Source organism: Lycium ferocissimum, chromosome 9 (genome assembly GCF_029784015.1).
Source record: "Lycium ferocissimum isolate CSIRO_LF1 chromosome 9, AGI_CSIRO_Lferr_CH_V1, whole genome shotgun sequence".
In the NCBI taxonomy this organism is placed as follows: Eukaryota; Viridiplantae; Streptophyta; class Magnoliopsida; order Solanales; family Solanaceae; genus Lycium; species Lycium ferocissimum.
Window position 1 is genome coordinate 52,713,173 of NC_081350.1, and position 16,903 is coordinate 52,730,075.

General features: G+C 35.7%; 1 protein-coding gene across 2 annotated transcripts; it reads left to right on the forward strand.

Moving 5' to 3' along the window:
* Positions 1-8,852: 8,852 nt before the first annotated feature.
* Positions 8,853-14,466, forward strand: LOC132031267 (disease resistance protein RUN1-like). 2 transcript variants are annotated; one of them, XM_059421160.1, is made up of 5 exons: positions 8,854-9,582; positions 10,668-11,760; positions 12,320-12,598; positions 12,691-13,524; positions 13,594-14,466. In XM_059421160.1, exons 1-5 carry the CDS (start codon positions 9,092-9,094, stop codon positions 14,377-14,379), a joined length of 3,483 nt encoding a protein of 1,160 aa, XP_059277143.1. In that variant the 5' UTR covers positions 8,854-9,091; the 3' UTR covers positions 14,380-14,466. The 2 variants fall into 2 exon arrangements, with proteins under 2 accessions (XP_059277142.1, XP_059277143.1); XM_059421159.1 differs by having other exon boundaries at positions 8,853-9,582; positions 12,691-14,466.
* Positions 14,467-16,903: the final 2,437 nt, after the last annotated feature.

Genomic DNA, 16,903 nt, shown 5'->3' on the forward strand with positions numbered 1-16,903 from the left:
TCTAGGAAAATTTTGCGCAGTTTTGTATTTTTACTATCCCAAAACTCGCACGCAGAAATACCAACAATGCCTCGCAGCGCCAAGATATATATACATATATATATCATATCATATCATAGCCACACAGTTCTACCCCCAACACAAGATAAAAATTCATGAATCCTACTTCATATGTCCAAATCAACCTGTGATTCGTTACACTCTTCCGTTTATTTTCCCTTTCAATCAGAATCGCGGATGGAGTGGGTCCCATAATGACCTCCCATAAAACTCCGCCTCTCGCCACCTCTCTTCCTGAGATGCTCCATAATTTACCTTTTCTTGTTGACTTGGGCTCCTTTTTCTAATTTCTCTAATATCCCTCCTCGTTGTATTCCATGCTCAAGGACATTATTTTCATTCAACATACCATTCATTCCACTACACCCTTTAGGGCAAGTTACATTGTATTCCACTTTCAATAGCACTTGAAGTCTCCATTGATAGTTACCAAAGAAGTATTGCAGGACTGTACCCCCCCTACGGGTAAACATCCTTACTTGACACTGAATTACCCGTTCATCTCCGCGCATTCGAAACGTACGTAATTAGATAAAGAGAAGTTATTATCGTTTTCCAAGCTTCATGGCACGATCTAGAGTGGAAAGAAATGACAAATCCGAATGTCTTGTGGTCAACCGTTTATATGTACGGGGCCCTCACACATATAAAAAATGACCCAGCCGACACTCGCTTTCATAGACTCACCTAAAGACTTCGAACCTAGGCTCGATACCAAGTTTTGTCACGCCCCCGAACCATGGCACAGGACGTAACACGCACTCGGTCACCGCATGCGACCGAGCGAACCACATGGCTTGTCAATTATTATGATACATAACATAGTAATATAACGTGAATGCATGATGAGCCTTTATAAAACATGGTGAGTCATAATACTTAACAAAATACTTGTTTAAACATGAGTGCGGAAATAACATGAATGAGCCAAAAAGTGGCTATACGATTCCGATGTCCGACATAACATAACCGACTTGTCTAGTCTATGAAACCTGCTATCATGAGTCCGACCGAAAAACATCGTCATGACAAGGCCCCCAAAGATACCTAGATGCATAACGAACCATAAAACAAAGTTGACTAAACCCCGAATGAGATGGGCTACCATAAGCCGATACGGATCTTTGTCCCTATCGAGCGAATGTATCGTCCGTATATCAGCATTCGCATCGTGAAACGCAGTGCCCCGGCGATAAAAGGGGACGTCGGCACATTGAATGTCTTTGGGTATGTAAAGCAACCGAATGAAATAACATGGGACGTGAAATAATATAAGAACCGAAGAGCAAAACACCGGACATGAACATGAGTGTATACATATATATATAAAACATGGTAAAAATATCATAAGTAGGGAGAGCAATAACTTATAACCGATCCATGGTCCGGTGCTTGCGTCCCGCCGACGAACACTCGGTCCTTGCCGGGGAACATGAGATTTAATAAAATATGAAAGGATCCAGTCATTGAGAGATCGTCCCAGATACGGGTGGAGGCTCATCCTCATCCTACGGTGGCTACGTAGTTTCGGTGCTATCCGAAGCCCTCTCGGTAATTAATGCAACTCCCAAAACATGAACATGTAAAATAGTGGCACTTGCGCCCATGGTATATCATGAATCGTAACTTGCTTGTACATGGTATTCATGATCATAACTTGCTTGTACATGGTTTTCATGAATCATAACTTGCTTGTACATGGTTTTTATAAATCATAACTTGTAAATATAGTTTCATAAGATAACTTGTCATAATCTTGCAAAACATGTTTTTGATGCATGAGTAATAACAATAGTTCATAATCATGTATATATACTTGACTTCAAAACATGCTTGTAACTTCCTGGATGAAATCATAAAGTTTCATATAAACATAATGAGAACACATGAGGAAGAATTCATGATTCATGGATTTAGCTAGGATTCCTAATATCCGTAATGGAGGATTAGGAATACAATAACGAACATAGATACAAAATTCATGTACATACATACATAATTACGGGCTACCAATATGTTGGGTTTAATGCCCTAGGATTTGAACTTCTATGGATTTTAAGAAACGGATCATGGGGAAGAACGTGAGACTCACATGTGGGTGGAAGTTCTACATACCTTAACTTCCCGCTTTTGAGCGTATCACAATGTCCTCCAATCCCTTCAACTTTAATCTATAGCAGTTTACATGTCATAGGGATTCTATGTTAGCAACAATATCCATGCTTTGTTCATCTAAGCATTTTATCAAACAACGTGATGGACGTAGGCCACATGACCTCGTTAATGGTGTTTTCTTCACCAAATCCCCATTCTATTATTCTTACAAAATTCTAAAAATCTCAATTAGATGTAATTAACATCATTCTTCATCACCCATATGAATATAACAATTCCAAGTCAACAATCCAACAACTCTAGCATAGTTCATATGATTCTTTTCAACAAACCAAATTATTATTCCCTTCCCAAGAGTTCATCAATTCACAACTACAATTGATTAGGGGTAGAAACATTACCTTTTTGGGTAGTCACCACGAAATCAACACCCCAAGTCCGATCTTTAGCTTAAAATAGCTGACGGCAACAACTTGTACTACACTTTATCCTTCACGAGCTTTCGGGATTTGGGGCCTTAAACTTGGTTGATTTCCTACTTTCTCTCTCTAGCTCTCTCTCTCTCACTTCCTCTCTCTAAAAATCTGAAATTTGAGGGAAATGGAGGCTGCTAGGGTTTTCATTTCCTTAAATACTAAGGGGAAAATGGGTTGACCCAACTTGAAAAAACGGGTTGAGACCTATCTGTCTTAAAACGCCTATATCTCCCTATCCCGACGTCGCCTATGAACCCAATGACCCATGGTTGGAAAGGTTTTTCAATTATCTAAAACTTTCGTTCTTTGAGTTTTCCCAAATTCCCAATTTATGATAGGGTTATGGCCTCCCGAAGTCAGTGACCCAAAACGTATATATACGGACCAAGATACGGTCACTGTTACGGTCCCGTAACACAAGGTACGGACCGTAACTTTGTACCGTACCTTGGTGAAAATTTCCAGTGAGCTTCTGGAAATTTTTGGGACGTTACGGTCCACTGTTACGGCCCGTAACACGAGTTACGGTCCGTAACGTCACCGTTACGCCGGGCAAAATTTCCAGCGAATAGGCTTCAGTAAAATGGGCATAACTTTTTGCACAGATGACCGTTTGACCCCGTAAGATACCGTTGGAAAGCTATTTCAAAGGGCTACAACTTTCATTGAGGAAGTTTTCTCAAATTCCCAACGGATTTTCACTAAAGTTGACTGGAAGGCAGACGTGCTATCGAAAACTTGGCCGATTCTATAGGATTTCAAGTGCCTTACTATTAGCCATATTGAGACGATCATATCTCCTTGCTCCGATCTCTGATTGGCTTGGTCCTTATATCGTTAGAAAGGTATTTCTGCATACTACAACTTCATTGATAGTACCTTCCCAAATTCCAAACCGATCAAGGAGTTATCGCTGCCCGAAATAGGCCCATGAACCATTTTCGCAAAACGTCAAAACCTTAAATGTTTCCACTAGAACTCTAATGATATGAGCTTAGACATAGTTCCAAGATGCGGGGTGTTACAGTTTTGATAGTTTTCACAATTTGTGGGCATGTCTATAGGAGAAAATACAACTTAAAATATTCAAATTGCATGTCCAAACATGATTTCAAACCATGGTTTCAAACCATGTCCAAACCAGGCCTAAAAGGAAGAAACAAAACCCTTAAGCCTTGTTCTTCAATCGGCCGCTGCCGGAAAACAAAACCCTTAGAAGAACCTTTTGATGGCCCGATGAAAGGCTGAGAACAGATGCAAATCACTGAGACAGGTGGAGAAAGTACAGTAAAGAAGATAGGGATCCATCTGTTATATTTAGACCAACATGGTAAGGTTACATCATTGCCAGCAATCGTCGATTATTCTCATTCTCAGATGATGAACAAAAGCCGGGAGAACAAACCTGGAGGAATGACAACTGGGGCAGAACGGGGCAGGGTGGGGCAGGGCAAACTCTTGATGGGGCGGAGCAGGAGGGGGCAGGATTAGGATAGGATAAAAAGCATTAATTTTGAAAAATTTAATGGGTTAGGGCAGGGAAAGGTCTGGGATAAAAGATGGGTTGAGTACAAAAAGAAAGACTCGTTGATCCAGTTCAACACATGTGCGCACGTACAATAATTGTGCCTCTTTTGCTATAAAATGTGAAATATAGCTATGTCTTGTAATTATTTAAAACTACCGCTATAAAGTGTAATTATAGAGCATAATTAGTTACTCCATTAGTTTCCGGCAGTCTGAGTACTCTTCCCTTATCTATGATTAACTTCTTTTTGTTATGGGGGTTAGTTTTGTTTTATGTCCTTCCGTGAATAATTTCGTTTGTTTGAATTATGTGAACTGGTCTTCTTGAAATGAGTGTTGAAGGTTGAAGAATACCAGGGTTAGGTAGCATGCATTGGATTTGCAATATTGGAAACCTAATGGTGAGGAGTTGTTGGATTTTCATTTTTTTTTTCTTTTCCTTCTCTGTTTGAAAGACTATAGGATCATGAGATTATATATGAAGAAAACAAAGTTGAAGATTTTAGTTGTTTGATAACTAACTATTAGTAATATGAAACTTGTGGTGAGGTTGAAGATTTTAGTGTGTGTATATATATATATATATATATATTTTTTTTATGATATGGGAACCCGTAGTCGCTATCCTTCGGGTGCGCACAGGATAAACCCAGCTCATGTGCAATAGCTCGCAAACCACACGGGAGAGATAACCCGCACTAGGCAAGCCGCGTGCGATGAGCTCGACCCAGAAGGCAAATCCCCTGTTGTTGTAGGCAGAGGGTTTCGAACCCAAAACCTCTATTATGAAAGTTTCATGCTCAACCAACTGAGCCACCCTTGCGGCTTAAGATTTTAGTACTTCTTTAATGGATTTATAATTATGATTTCTTTAAGGCAAGAAATCTGCCTTTGTATTATCAGCTAAAGTTGTTTTCACTACCAGTCTGCGGTGGTTGCTGTAATTATTTGATTTTTCGTACGCAGTTCTTATGGAGCTTTTTCTTTTTTTTTCCTTTGTTTTTTTTTTTCAGGCATTTAATTCGAAGGCTTGTCTCAATCATGTTTGGCTAATGAATTCAATTAGTTTTATTCGTATATTATATTTTGATGTAAGTAAATTTGCTGCAATGTGATGGACTTAAAAAGCATCAGATTATGTCTTATACTGACATATTAAACTTTGCCTTCTTGTGTAATGTAACTTCTGAATTTTAATATAGTTCTTTTTCATCCTTTGTGCTGGGTATGTTGTTGTTGCTGCTGCTTGGCATGAAGAAAAACATTGAAAGAAAATGATACTTTTGAAAATAAAGATCCTGTGTTTAGTTTTAAAATTATCATCATCTAGCTAACAGATATTTGGCAAAGACTTGCCTCAACTTGCATTCACTGTTCTCCATCTATAATAATTACGTTTCAATTTCAAACAACAGGTACTCCTTATTATGTGTGGGCATAGTGAATGGACCATATGAATTTTCAATGAGTTGCTCGTTTTAAGCTCCTCCATTCTATATTGCTCCATTTACGCTGACTTTGAATCTAATTCAATCTTTATCCTTAACCCTAGCTTGAAATCAGCAATCTGAGCAAGCACACACGCTTTTTCAATATTTTCATTCTATTTTACGTAATTGTAACACCAATATGCTAATGTGTGCAGACATCTATATGCAGGGGTGGAGTTAGTGACTTACTGCGGTAAATTAGTTGAACCCGTAACTTTTATATTTGTGTTAAAATTACCCCATAAAAACATGATCAGTTCAAGTTTAGGCTGATCATTGACCCGCCCGTTTATTAGCTCGGCCCATACTGACCAATGAGAAATGTTGTCATTTTCAAAAAAGTTTTTTTATTTGATATGTTATATATAGCCATAACAAAGAAATTAAAACTTAGTAAGAATTGGACGAGTTGAGTTATGACCGGTTTTTTAGCTCATTTCAGCCCAAATAACTTTTTCCCGTCCATTTATTAACTCAGTTTATTTGACCCGCTCAAATTTAGGAACCCACTAAGTTACAAAAAAAAAAAAAAAAAAAAAAAAAAAATATGGTTCGGCCAGTATCTATATAGCAAAAAAGATTGCTACGTTCTAATAAAATAAGTACTCCCTCCGTCCCAATTTTTCAATCTTGTGGTTCAAAATTAAAAATGTTTGTAATATATTAAAACGTCATTTGAATCTTGTGGTTTTAAATTTGTCATGTAGAATGTTTGAATTGTCAACTTATTAAATATAAAAAAAAAAAAAAAACTTTTTTTAGGACAGACCAAAAAGGAAAGTAAAACACTTAAATTGGAACGGAGGGAGTAGCAAAAATATTGTTATGATACGTTGAATAAAATAAGGGACAAAGGTCAAAAATACCCTTCTACTTTGGGAAAAAAGCTAAAAATAGTTTCAATTACAAATTTGGGTAAAAATACTCCTCCCGTCATTAAAGTTTTCAAATATAACTCTGTCTTAACGGAAATCCCCAAAATAACACGATTTCAGTTTTAAACCCGCTCCATTTAAACCCGACCCAACTAAATAAAAAACTCATATGAATTACCCGCTCCAATGCCTGGTGGCTCCAGATGTAGGACTCCAGAATAAGTTGATCGCATATGGGTTTTTATGTAGTTGGGTCGGGTTTAAATGGAGCGGGTTTAAAAATGAAATCGAGTTATTTTGGGGGATTTGAGGATTTTCGTTAAGATATGGGTATATTTGAAAATTTTAATGACGGGAGAGTATTTTTAACCCAAATTTATAACGGAGGATATATTTAGCCCTTTTTCCAAAGTAGAGGGGCATTTTGATCCTTTTCCCATAAAACAAAGTAGTCCCTCCGGATCAAAAAAAGAGTCAACTTAGCCTTTTTTTCTTGGATCAAAAAAAGAGTTCACTTAGCAAATTAAGAAAGAATTAACCTTGCTTTTCCATATCTGCCCCTATTAAGTGTTATATGATCAAATCCCAATGCCTATTTAATTAGGGGTAGTTTAGTCAAATTACCTATTTTTGTCTAGGAGTCAGTATTTTCTTAAGGGGTGTGCAAATGGCTAAGTGGACTCTTTTTTTTATCCGGAGAGAGTAGTACAAAGATTATATTGGGTGGGGAAGGTGAAACATTTGGTACAGAAATATCAACGAAAAAGAAATAAGAATGGCTTAGCCTAAATAAATATCCTCTGCTTCTTCCCTTGCCCGAATTAATTTCGATCTTACGTCAAAATGACGAATGCGTTATTTTACAATATCCCTTAATAAACAATGGAGGAACGAATATTATTTATGTAATACGTTCTTAATTATATGCAAAAAGGAAAACAAGAACTCTTTCAAAGTACAAACTGGTCACTGAAGCATTTATCAGTCCAAATTACTACAAAAATAGAACTGACATTAGAAGGTATTGCATAGATAATTGATCAGAAGAAAATTGAAAAACCAGCCTGCAGTAGAAAAATTATGGCGAGTTTAGGTGCATTTAGCGGCGGCTTATGTGAATTTAGCGGTGATTTACATGCGTTTAGCGGCGGTTTACGGGTGTTTAGCGGATATGAAAGAGAGTTATCTACTTGAAAAGCAAAAGAAAACGAGCCCACAAACAATATTAGTCCCTCCTAATAATAAGTGTACATTTAGCCTTTACCCTTTTTATTTTGATTCAAAATAAGTATTTTCTACCAATAAGGGTTATGGCTGGTAACACTCCATCCTTAACCAAGATGTCTCGAGTTCAAGCTCCTTTGGGTACGGAGTCACCATTATTAGAGAGTGTTTTGCCCATCAATGTGGGACTACTCGGCACGAATCCGAATTTACTCGAACCCTAATGCGGGTATCGGACACCGGATGAAAAACAAAAATAAAATAAAAAATAAATGTCCTCCTACGTAATCAAAAGGGAATTGATTATTTTCTTCCTCATTTACCCCAATTTAGATAAGTAAATATTTATGTAATAAAGAAACTATATTAATTAGGTAGTATTTTATTAAGAGTAATTTAGTCAAAATATATGTGTAATGTACTAAAATATCCTTTGAAGTTTGTGGTTTAAACTTGCCAAATTAAAGATATGATGTTTGAATTTTGAAGTTTGTGGTTTTAAACTAAATGCATGAAAGAGACAACTTTTTTGAGATATCAAATAGGAAAGTAAGACATTTAAATTGGGATGGAGGGACTACAATTTTTCTGTGAGTCACTCCCTCCGGATAAAAAAGAGTGTCTACTTGACTTTTTTTTGTTGGATCAAAAAGAGTGTCCATTTATCAACTTAAGAAAGAATTAATCTTATTTTTCAATTTTGCCCCTGTTAAGTGCTATGTAATCAAATCTCAATACCTATTTAATTAGGGGCACTTTTAGTCAAATTATATATTTTTGTTTAAGAGTTAGTATTTTTTTTTAAGGGTGTACAAATGGCTAAATGGACATTCGTTTTTATCCGGAGGGAGTAATATTTTCTTAAACGGTCACTCTTTTTTATTCAGAGGGGTAATATTTTCTTAAACGGTATGTAAAAGACTAAATAGACACCTATTCTGAATCGGGGAATATTACTTTAGGGGTCCGTTTGGTAGCTTCCGGGGTATTAAAAATGTACAAACACGGAATGAGAAAGGCAGCAATTAAAATTGACTTGAAAAGCAAAAGGAAAAAGAAAGAAACCCCCAAATATCTTTTCTGTCTCCACTAATTTCTACCAAACGTACCTAGGAAATGTCTAGCGAAGTTCGTTTGTTATTTCATTAATTTTCCCATACGCGTTGTAAATGACTTGAGACCCAAAACTTAAGTTTCCAAGAAGAAACCAAACCATAAGCTGTTCAGTGTGCTATATATGTAGCTGCTTCATTGAGCTCTCTTTTCCTTAACAAATTTACTAAAATCCCTTCACTACTCTTGCATCTCTTCAAAACTTTCATCCATGAATACTCAAGGAGAATCATCTACTTCTTCACACTTCTCTTATGATGTATTTCTTAGTTTCAGAGGTGAAGATACCCGAAAAAACTTCACAGGTCATCTTTATTCCCGGTTGTGCCAAGTCGGAGTTAATACCTTCATAGATGATGAGGAATTGAAAAAGGGTGACGTGATTTCAACTAAACTTGAGAAAGCAATTCAAGAATCTAAAGTTTCTATTGTGGTTTTCTCGAGAAATTATGCTTCGTCTAGTTGGTGTCTTGATGAACTAGTCAAAATTCTCGAATGCAAAGAGAAGTTAAAGCAAGTTGTTTTGCCTATTTTTTATGATGTCGATCCTTCTCAAGTGCGCAAGCAAAATGGGTGCTTCGGTGAAGCTTTGGCTATGCTCAAGGAACGATCATTTGGAGCTCAAAGAATGGACAAGTGGACAACTGCACTTACCGAAGCTGCAAATTTATCTGGATGGAATTTACGGAATATTGCTGACGGGTATAGTTTTTTTAATTCAAAGAGTTTAGGAGGTTGTTTGGTTACCGGTCAAACCGGCTTATAAGCGCTTATTTATGCATTTGGTATATATCTGAGTGCTTATCAATTAAAAGCCAGAAGTTGGTTATAAATGATAGTACATTTTTTTATTTGGTAATAATTTAACTTTAAACATTATAACCACACAAATGTCTTTTGTTTATTTTAGATCTCAAAATTCTAAAGTAGTCTTTTATTTCTTAAACTCCGTGCTTAATCAAATCATATCACATAAATTGAGACGGAGGGAGTATATATTTTTAAAATATATTATTTTATTCTCAAAATACCTTACCAAAAATAAAATCCATAACTTCCTCTCTACTTCATGTACATCTTTCCTCCTTTTTTTTTTTTTCCAATAAATATCTTACAAATTTATAATTTTTGCTGACAATTCTAAGGGTGTTTTGATCCTTTTAACGAAAGAGCAACTAAGCAACATTTTTTAACTGAGCAAATCAATTGTTTGTTATAAATTTCAGTATTTCTACTCAAACACGTAACTAGTTATCTATAAAGTAAGTTTTAGCATTTAAAAAGTCTTTCAAACACTTAAAAACTTATCAGCTATTTACAATTAACTAACACAGACCGGCTCTAAGTCATACAATAATTTGTACATTATCACGTCACACATAGTAGGCCATTTATCTTATTTTCAAGATTACAATTTTCATTTTTTACGGGGTTTACCTATAAAAACCCTTTAAAGAGTTTAACTTCGATACACTGACGGTGCAAAAAATAGCCATTAACCTGCTATATATCTCTTGTTAGATTTTGCTAATAGTGTAAAAGGATCAGCATATATAAATTAAATGCATTCTCTACAATGTCCTGTATGAAGAAGTAAGTCTGTCTATTTTACTCCTTTAACCATATTGGTTTCCCTATCAAGTACCTAATGGGTCAAAAGTGTGATCATCCCACTCTGTTATATGTTGGCTATTAATTTTGATTTGTCCATCAATTTTTTTTCAAATATCGAAGTTTGATTTACTTGCTTACCCTTTTAACTTCTGTTTTTGCTAAAAAAACTGTAGGCATGAATCAAGATTTATTGAAAGTATTATAAAACAAGTCCTACAAGAGGTCAACCAGACACCTCTGGATGTTGCTTGGCACCCTGTTGGAGTAGATTCCCGCGTCAAACATATCGAGTTGTTACTGCAAAATGGATGTGAAAAAGAAGTTCGTATGGTTGGTATATACGGTGTTGGTGGAATTGGAAAAACAACTCTGGCAAAAGCTATGTACAACAGAATATTTCGATACTTCGGTAGTAGTTGCTTCCTTTTAGACGTTAAATCAGAAGCTGAAGCATTTGGTCTAGTCAAGTTACAAGAAAAACTACTTCATCAAATTCTCAAAACTAAGGACATCAAAGTTAGCAGTACTGCTGAAGGCGTCAATCTAATCAAAGCACGACTTGGGTCAAAGAAGGTTCTAATTATTCTTGATGACGTCGACCATATACGACAATTAGAATCCTTAACGAGAGAAAGAAGTTGGTTTGGTTCGGGTAGTTTAATAATTATTACAACCCGTGACGAGCATTTGCTATATGGGCTTCGAGAAAATGAGAGATACAAGGCCAAACTTTTAAATTACAATGAAGCTCGACAACTTTTTTCTTGTCATGCTTTTAACAGTCTTTCCCCGCCACCAGAATATGTTGAGCTGTCACAAGACATAATCAAATATTCAGGTGGGCTACCATTAGCTCTTGTGACATTGGGGTCACATTTGCAAGGGAGATCCGTAGAAGAATGGAGATACGAGTTGAAAAAACTAAGAGCAATTCCTCATATTGATATCCAAAAAATACTCAAGATAAGCTTTGATGGACTTGATTGTGATACACAGAGTGTTTTCCTTGATATTGCGTGCGCCTTGCATGGGTTTGATAGCGATGAAGTCGCCGATGCATTAAATGCATGTGGCTTTTATTTTGAAAGTGCAATCGCAACTTTGGTGAAAAAATGTTTGCTCCAAAATGCGTGGAGTTTGGTGATGCATGATCTAGTGCGAGATATGGGAAAAGAAATTGTTCGCACGGAATCACCCCGAGACCCTGGAAAACGAAGTAGACTGTTCAACCCTCAAGAAGTCTGCGATGTTCTACAAGGAAATAAAGTCAGTAAATTCTTTATCTTTATTGGTTATTGATTTTATTTTTTATTTGCTTATTGTTTCTGTTTTCACTACTAGAATTCAATTCATTTGTTTCTTCTCTGATTAGTAAATTATTTCTAGTTTTTTGCCAAACTATAAATGAGCATTTGCCGTAGACTATATTCTTTCCAAGATTAGTTATTCAAAGACGTTTGACTGTCATTTTTAAAACTTTTTAATCTTTTGTGTATTTGTTGTAGGCATTTATGGTACATTTACATTTTTTTTTTCTAGACCCATATATACGAATTAGGCATGATGTTTATCTTTTTTATTCTTCTGATATTATCAAGTTTGAATTCAGCTATAAGCTAGAGTTTGAAACATTCTCATCTTAGATATTTTAGCAATTTTAATTTTTTTTTTTCATCCTCTAGTTGGATCTGATGTGTAAATTCATTTTTCTTGGTACATAATCTATTCTCTTTGTTTGACCTTCAATTTGTATAAAGCATTTTTGTCTCTTAATTTCCTGTACTTAACATGGTCTTATGGTACTTTTCGTTTTACTGAACTACAGGGTTCCAAAAAGATAGAAGTACTGATGGTAGATTCACAGGCATTAAAGGGTGTGAACTTGAGCACCAACGCATTTAAGAAAATGATAAATCTTAGGGTGCTTATAATTGACGGCAAGTTAAGTATCAGTGGAAATTTTGAGTTGTTGTCCAAGGAGCTCAGATGGTTGTCTTGGAAAGGATGTCCTTTAAAATGTATATCATCAAATTTTTCAGGTGATAAACTTGTAGTTCTGGATATGCGGGAGAGTGATATCCAAGAATTTGGTTTGAATTTTCAGGTTCGTTACTCAATTCTGCAATTTCATGTGTACTATTATGGCAACTAAGGTAAATAAAATCTTACTTGTACGTGTATTTGGTTTACTTTTAGTGTTGTAAAAGCTTGAAGAAGTTGGATCTCTCAGATAGCAAGCGTCTCAAAAGAACTCCAAACTTCAACGGTTCACGAAGTCTTGAGACTTTATGGCTTCATGGTTGCTCAAGTCTGACGGAGATCCATCCATCAATTGGAAATTTGGACGGACTAATTGATCTGGATTTTTCTGGTTGCAAAAAGCTTACGGATCTTCCAAGCAGCATATGCCGGCTAAAATCATTGGAAACCTTGGACATTTGTCGGTGCTCATCTTTACAAACGCTGCCAGTTGACCTTGGAGATATGCGATGTCTAAAATCTCTTGCTGCAAGTGATACGGGTATAAAACAATTGCCTAGATCTGTTGAAATGCTAAAAGATCTCGAAAATTTGGATGTGGGAGGTAAATATATAGAGGCCAAAAGGAGTTTTTCTCGAAGAAGAGTCCATCGCATACAATCCTTCTCGACCTTTCTTTCGTTTTTAGTCCTTAAAAACTGTGGTTTCTCTGAGGTTGATATTCCTAGGGATATTGGGAGTTTATCGTCCTTGTGGTATTTAGATCTGAGCGGCAATAGTTTCCGCCGTCTACCCTTTGATTTTTCTAACCTACAATCTTTGATGATCTTGCATTTGAATGGTTGTGAGAATCTTCAAATACTCCCATCAGTATCAAATTTACAACGTCTTTTCATTTTTGAAATTGCAAATTGCAAGAAATTGGTCAACATTACGGGGTTGGACAACCTCCCTTCACTAAGTGGTATGAGCATGCTTAATTGTACTTCTCTGCAGAATCCATTCAATGAAGGCTTCTTTAGTGCACATGCTCTAGCATTTCCATCTATGGTTAGTCTCTCTCTCTCTCTCTCTCTCTCTCTCATAGTAATAATCTTCCGTCTTCGTTTGATGAAGCAGCGTTTAGAAATTTATCTCCAAAGCAATGAGATTCCACATTGGTGCAACAATCAAGTAACATCTTCTTCTATCTGCTTCACTATGCCCACACATAATAAGGAGTATACGTTTTTAGGAATGATTCTCGCATGTGTTCGCAAGTTTGCCAACATACCCACTTCAAGAGGTTTCCATTCGCGTGGCTTGAGCTTTAATATTGCCGGAAAAATGTCATCGAGAGGCAACTGGGTTTATGATTATGTAATACCCGATGGACAGGCAGAACTATTATGTGTACTTTACATACCTTTCTTAGAAGAACCTTTTGATTGCCCGATGAAAGGCGGAGAACAGATACAAATCACTGAGATGCAAATCGCTGAGATAGGTGAAGAATGTACAGTAAAGAAGATAGGGATCCATCTGTTATATTTAGACCAACATGGTAAGGTTACATCATTGCCAAAGAATCGTGGATTATTCTCATTCTCAGATAATGAACAAAAGCCGGGAGAACAAACCTGGAGGAATGACAATTGGGGCAGAATGGGCCCAGGTGGTCCGGGCCAGAACGGGGCCGAGCAGGCCAATATTTACATGGAGCGGGCGCGGCGGGGTGTGGGGCAGGACAGGATAGGATATAAAGCATTAATTTTGAAAAAATTTAATGGGTTAGGGCAGGGAAAGGTCCAGGTTAAAAGATGGGTCGAGTACAAAAAAAAAAAAAAAAAAAAAAGACCCCTTGATCCAGTTCAACACATGTGCGCACATACAATAATTGTGCCTCTTCTGCTATATAAAATGTGAAATAGAGTTATGTCTTGTAATTATTTAAAAGTATCACTATAAAGTGTAATTATAGAGTATAATCAGTTACTCCATTAGTTTCCGGCAGTCTGAGTGCTGTTCCCTTATCTATGATTAACTCCTTTTAATTATGCGGGTCAATTTTGTTTTATGTCCTTCCGTGCACCATTTCATTTGTTTGAATTATGTTAACTGGTTTTCTCGACATGAGTGTTGAACGTTGTGGAAAACCGGGGTCAGGTAGCATGCATCGGATTTGCAATGGAGACCAAATGGTGAGGAGTTGTGGGATTTTCATATGTTTTCCTCTTTATGTTTGAAATTTTATAGGATCATGAGATTATATATGGACGAATAGGAAATTGAGATTTTAGTTGTTTGATTATTATGAAACTTGTGGTGAGGTTGAAGATTTTAGTAGTTCTTTAATGGATTTGTAATATGATTTCTGTAAGGCAAGAAATTTGCATTTATTTGATCTTTCAGATGCAGTTCGTATGGATTTTTTTTTTTTTTTTTTTTTTTTTTTGGCATTGTGTCATCGAGTTCGAAGGCTTGTCTCAATTGTGTTTGGTTCTTTAAGTTAAGGGATTCAATTAGTTTTCTTGGTATATTATCTTTTGATGTTTTTGCTGTAAGTAAATATGTAGCAATGTCATAGGACTTGAAAACGTATCAGATTATATCTTATATATATTGACTTATTGAACTTTGCCTTCTGGTGCAATGTTAACTTCTGATTTTTAATATTGTTCTTTTTCATATCCTTTTTGCTCCTCCGTGGTGTGCTTGGCATGAAGGAAAACATTGAATGAAAATGATACTCTTATGAAATGAAAATAAGGATCCTGTGTTTTAGTTTTAAAATTATCATCATCTAGCTAAAAGATATTTGGCAGAGACTTGCTTGCCTCAACTTGCGTACAATATTTTCAGTCTATAATAACTACGTTCAATTTCAAACAAGTTAGAATGGACTATATGAATTTTCAATGAGTTCTCTATTTAAGCTCATCTATTCAATATTTGCTCATTTTACGCAGACTGTGAATCTACTTCAATCTTCATCCTTTATCCTAGCTTGAAATAAGCAATCTGAGCAAGCTTGCACGAATAAAGTTTTCAATATTTTCATTTCTAGTTTACGTAATTATAACACCAATATGCTAATGTGTAATACAGGGATGGAGTTAGTGTAGTAGTTACGAGTTCGATGGAATATATTTTTTAGGAGTAATTCCAAAGACCTCCCTTTAGATATAGCTTATTAACACTAATCTCTCTCGTGATTTAAGATATTATAGTTACTTCCCTTATTTTGATTTCTTTATAACGATTCTTTTAATCTAAGAATAGAGGTTTTTAGGTTGGTCTCTCGATGGGAAATTTAGTCAAAAAATAACTTCATACATTAATAATAATTAATTTAAAAGAATCGTTACAAAAAAATCAAAATAAGGGAGGTACCCGCAATATAGTAAGCTACGAGGGAGGTTAATGTTATTAAGCTAATAACGGATGGGAAGTCTTTGAAATTATCCAAAAAATTGATATGTACTCCCTCTGTCCCAATTTATGCGGCACAATTCGAATTTCGAGAGTCAAACTTGTAAAATTTGATTGTGTATTCGGACTAAGAATCTTTAAATTTCTTGAGATAATATTTACATATTTGAAAACTATGTAAAAAGTACTATATGCTACAATAATTGATAATTTAAGAGATATAAAAGGGACTGAGGAAGTATAAATAATCTATTTAAACCCCACGAAGTAAAAAGGGTTATGGGACGGAGGGAGTAGCAAAAATATATTGTTAAGATATGTTGAATAAAATAAAGCAGTACCCCCTTTGTCTTAATTTATGTGATACTTATCGTTTTTTGAGAGTCAAACAAGAAAATTTTTGACCGCGATTATTCATATGCCCTTTAAATATTTTAAATGGTTAATTAGTGTGACTTATAGTACTTTTTATGGAGTTTCAAAATATGTAAATTATTTTTCAAAAAATTAAGATTTGTATGTCCAAATTGACGATCAAAATAAAAATATTTGACTCTCAAAATTTAAACTGTGTCACATAAATTGGGACACAGACAATCCCATTTATGGGAAAAGGAAATAAGAATTGGCTTGGCTTGTCAATCAAGCTAATAAATATCCATCAGACAAATTGTACTATTCTTATTGGTCCAGCTGTCCAGGAAAAGCCTAAAAAGGCCCGCACTAAGTAGGCGTTTGGCCATGCATTTTCAAACCATGACCCCAAATCAGCGTTTGAACATGCGTTTTCACTCATGGTTTCAAACCCCAAATCATCCAAAAAGACATGATTTGGGGTTTGAAACCATGGTTTCAACTTTTTTAAATATAAAATTTAACCCATAAATTTATATTTTGTAAAAAAAGACTCATAAGTTGGTAGATATTTTTAACAATTACCCCCATCAATCATTTACCAATCTCATTAACTTCCACCAACCTTTATTTATGTCTACCAACCTTTAATTTATGTGGGAGG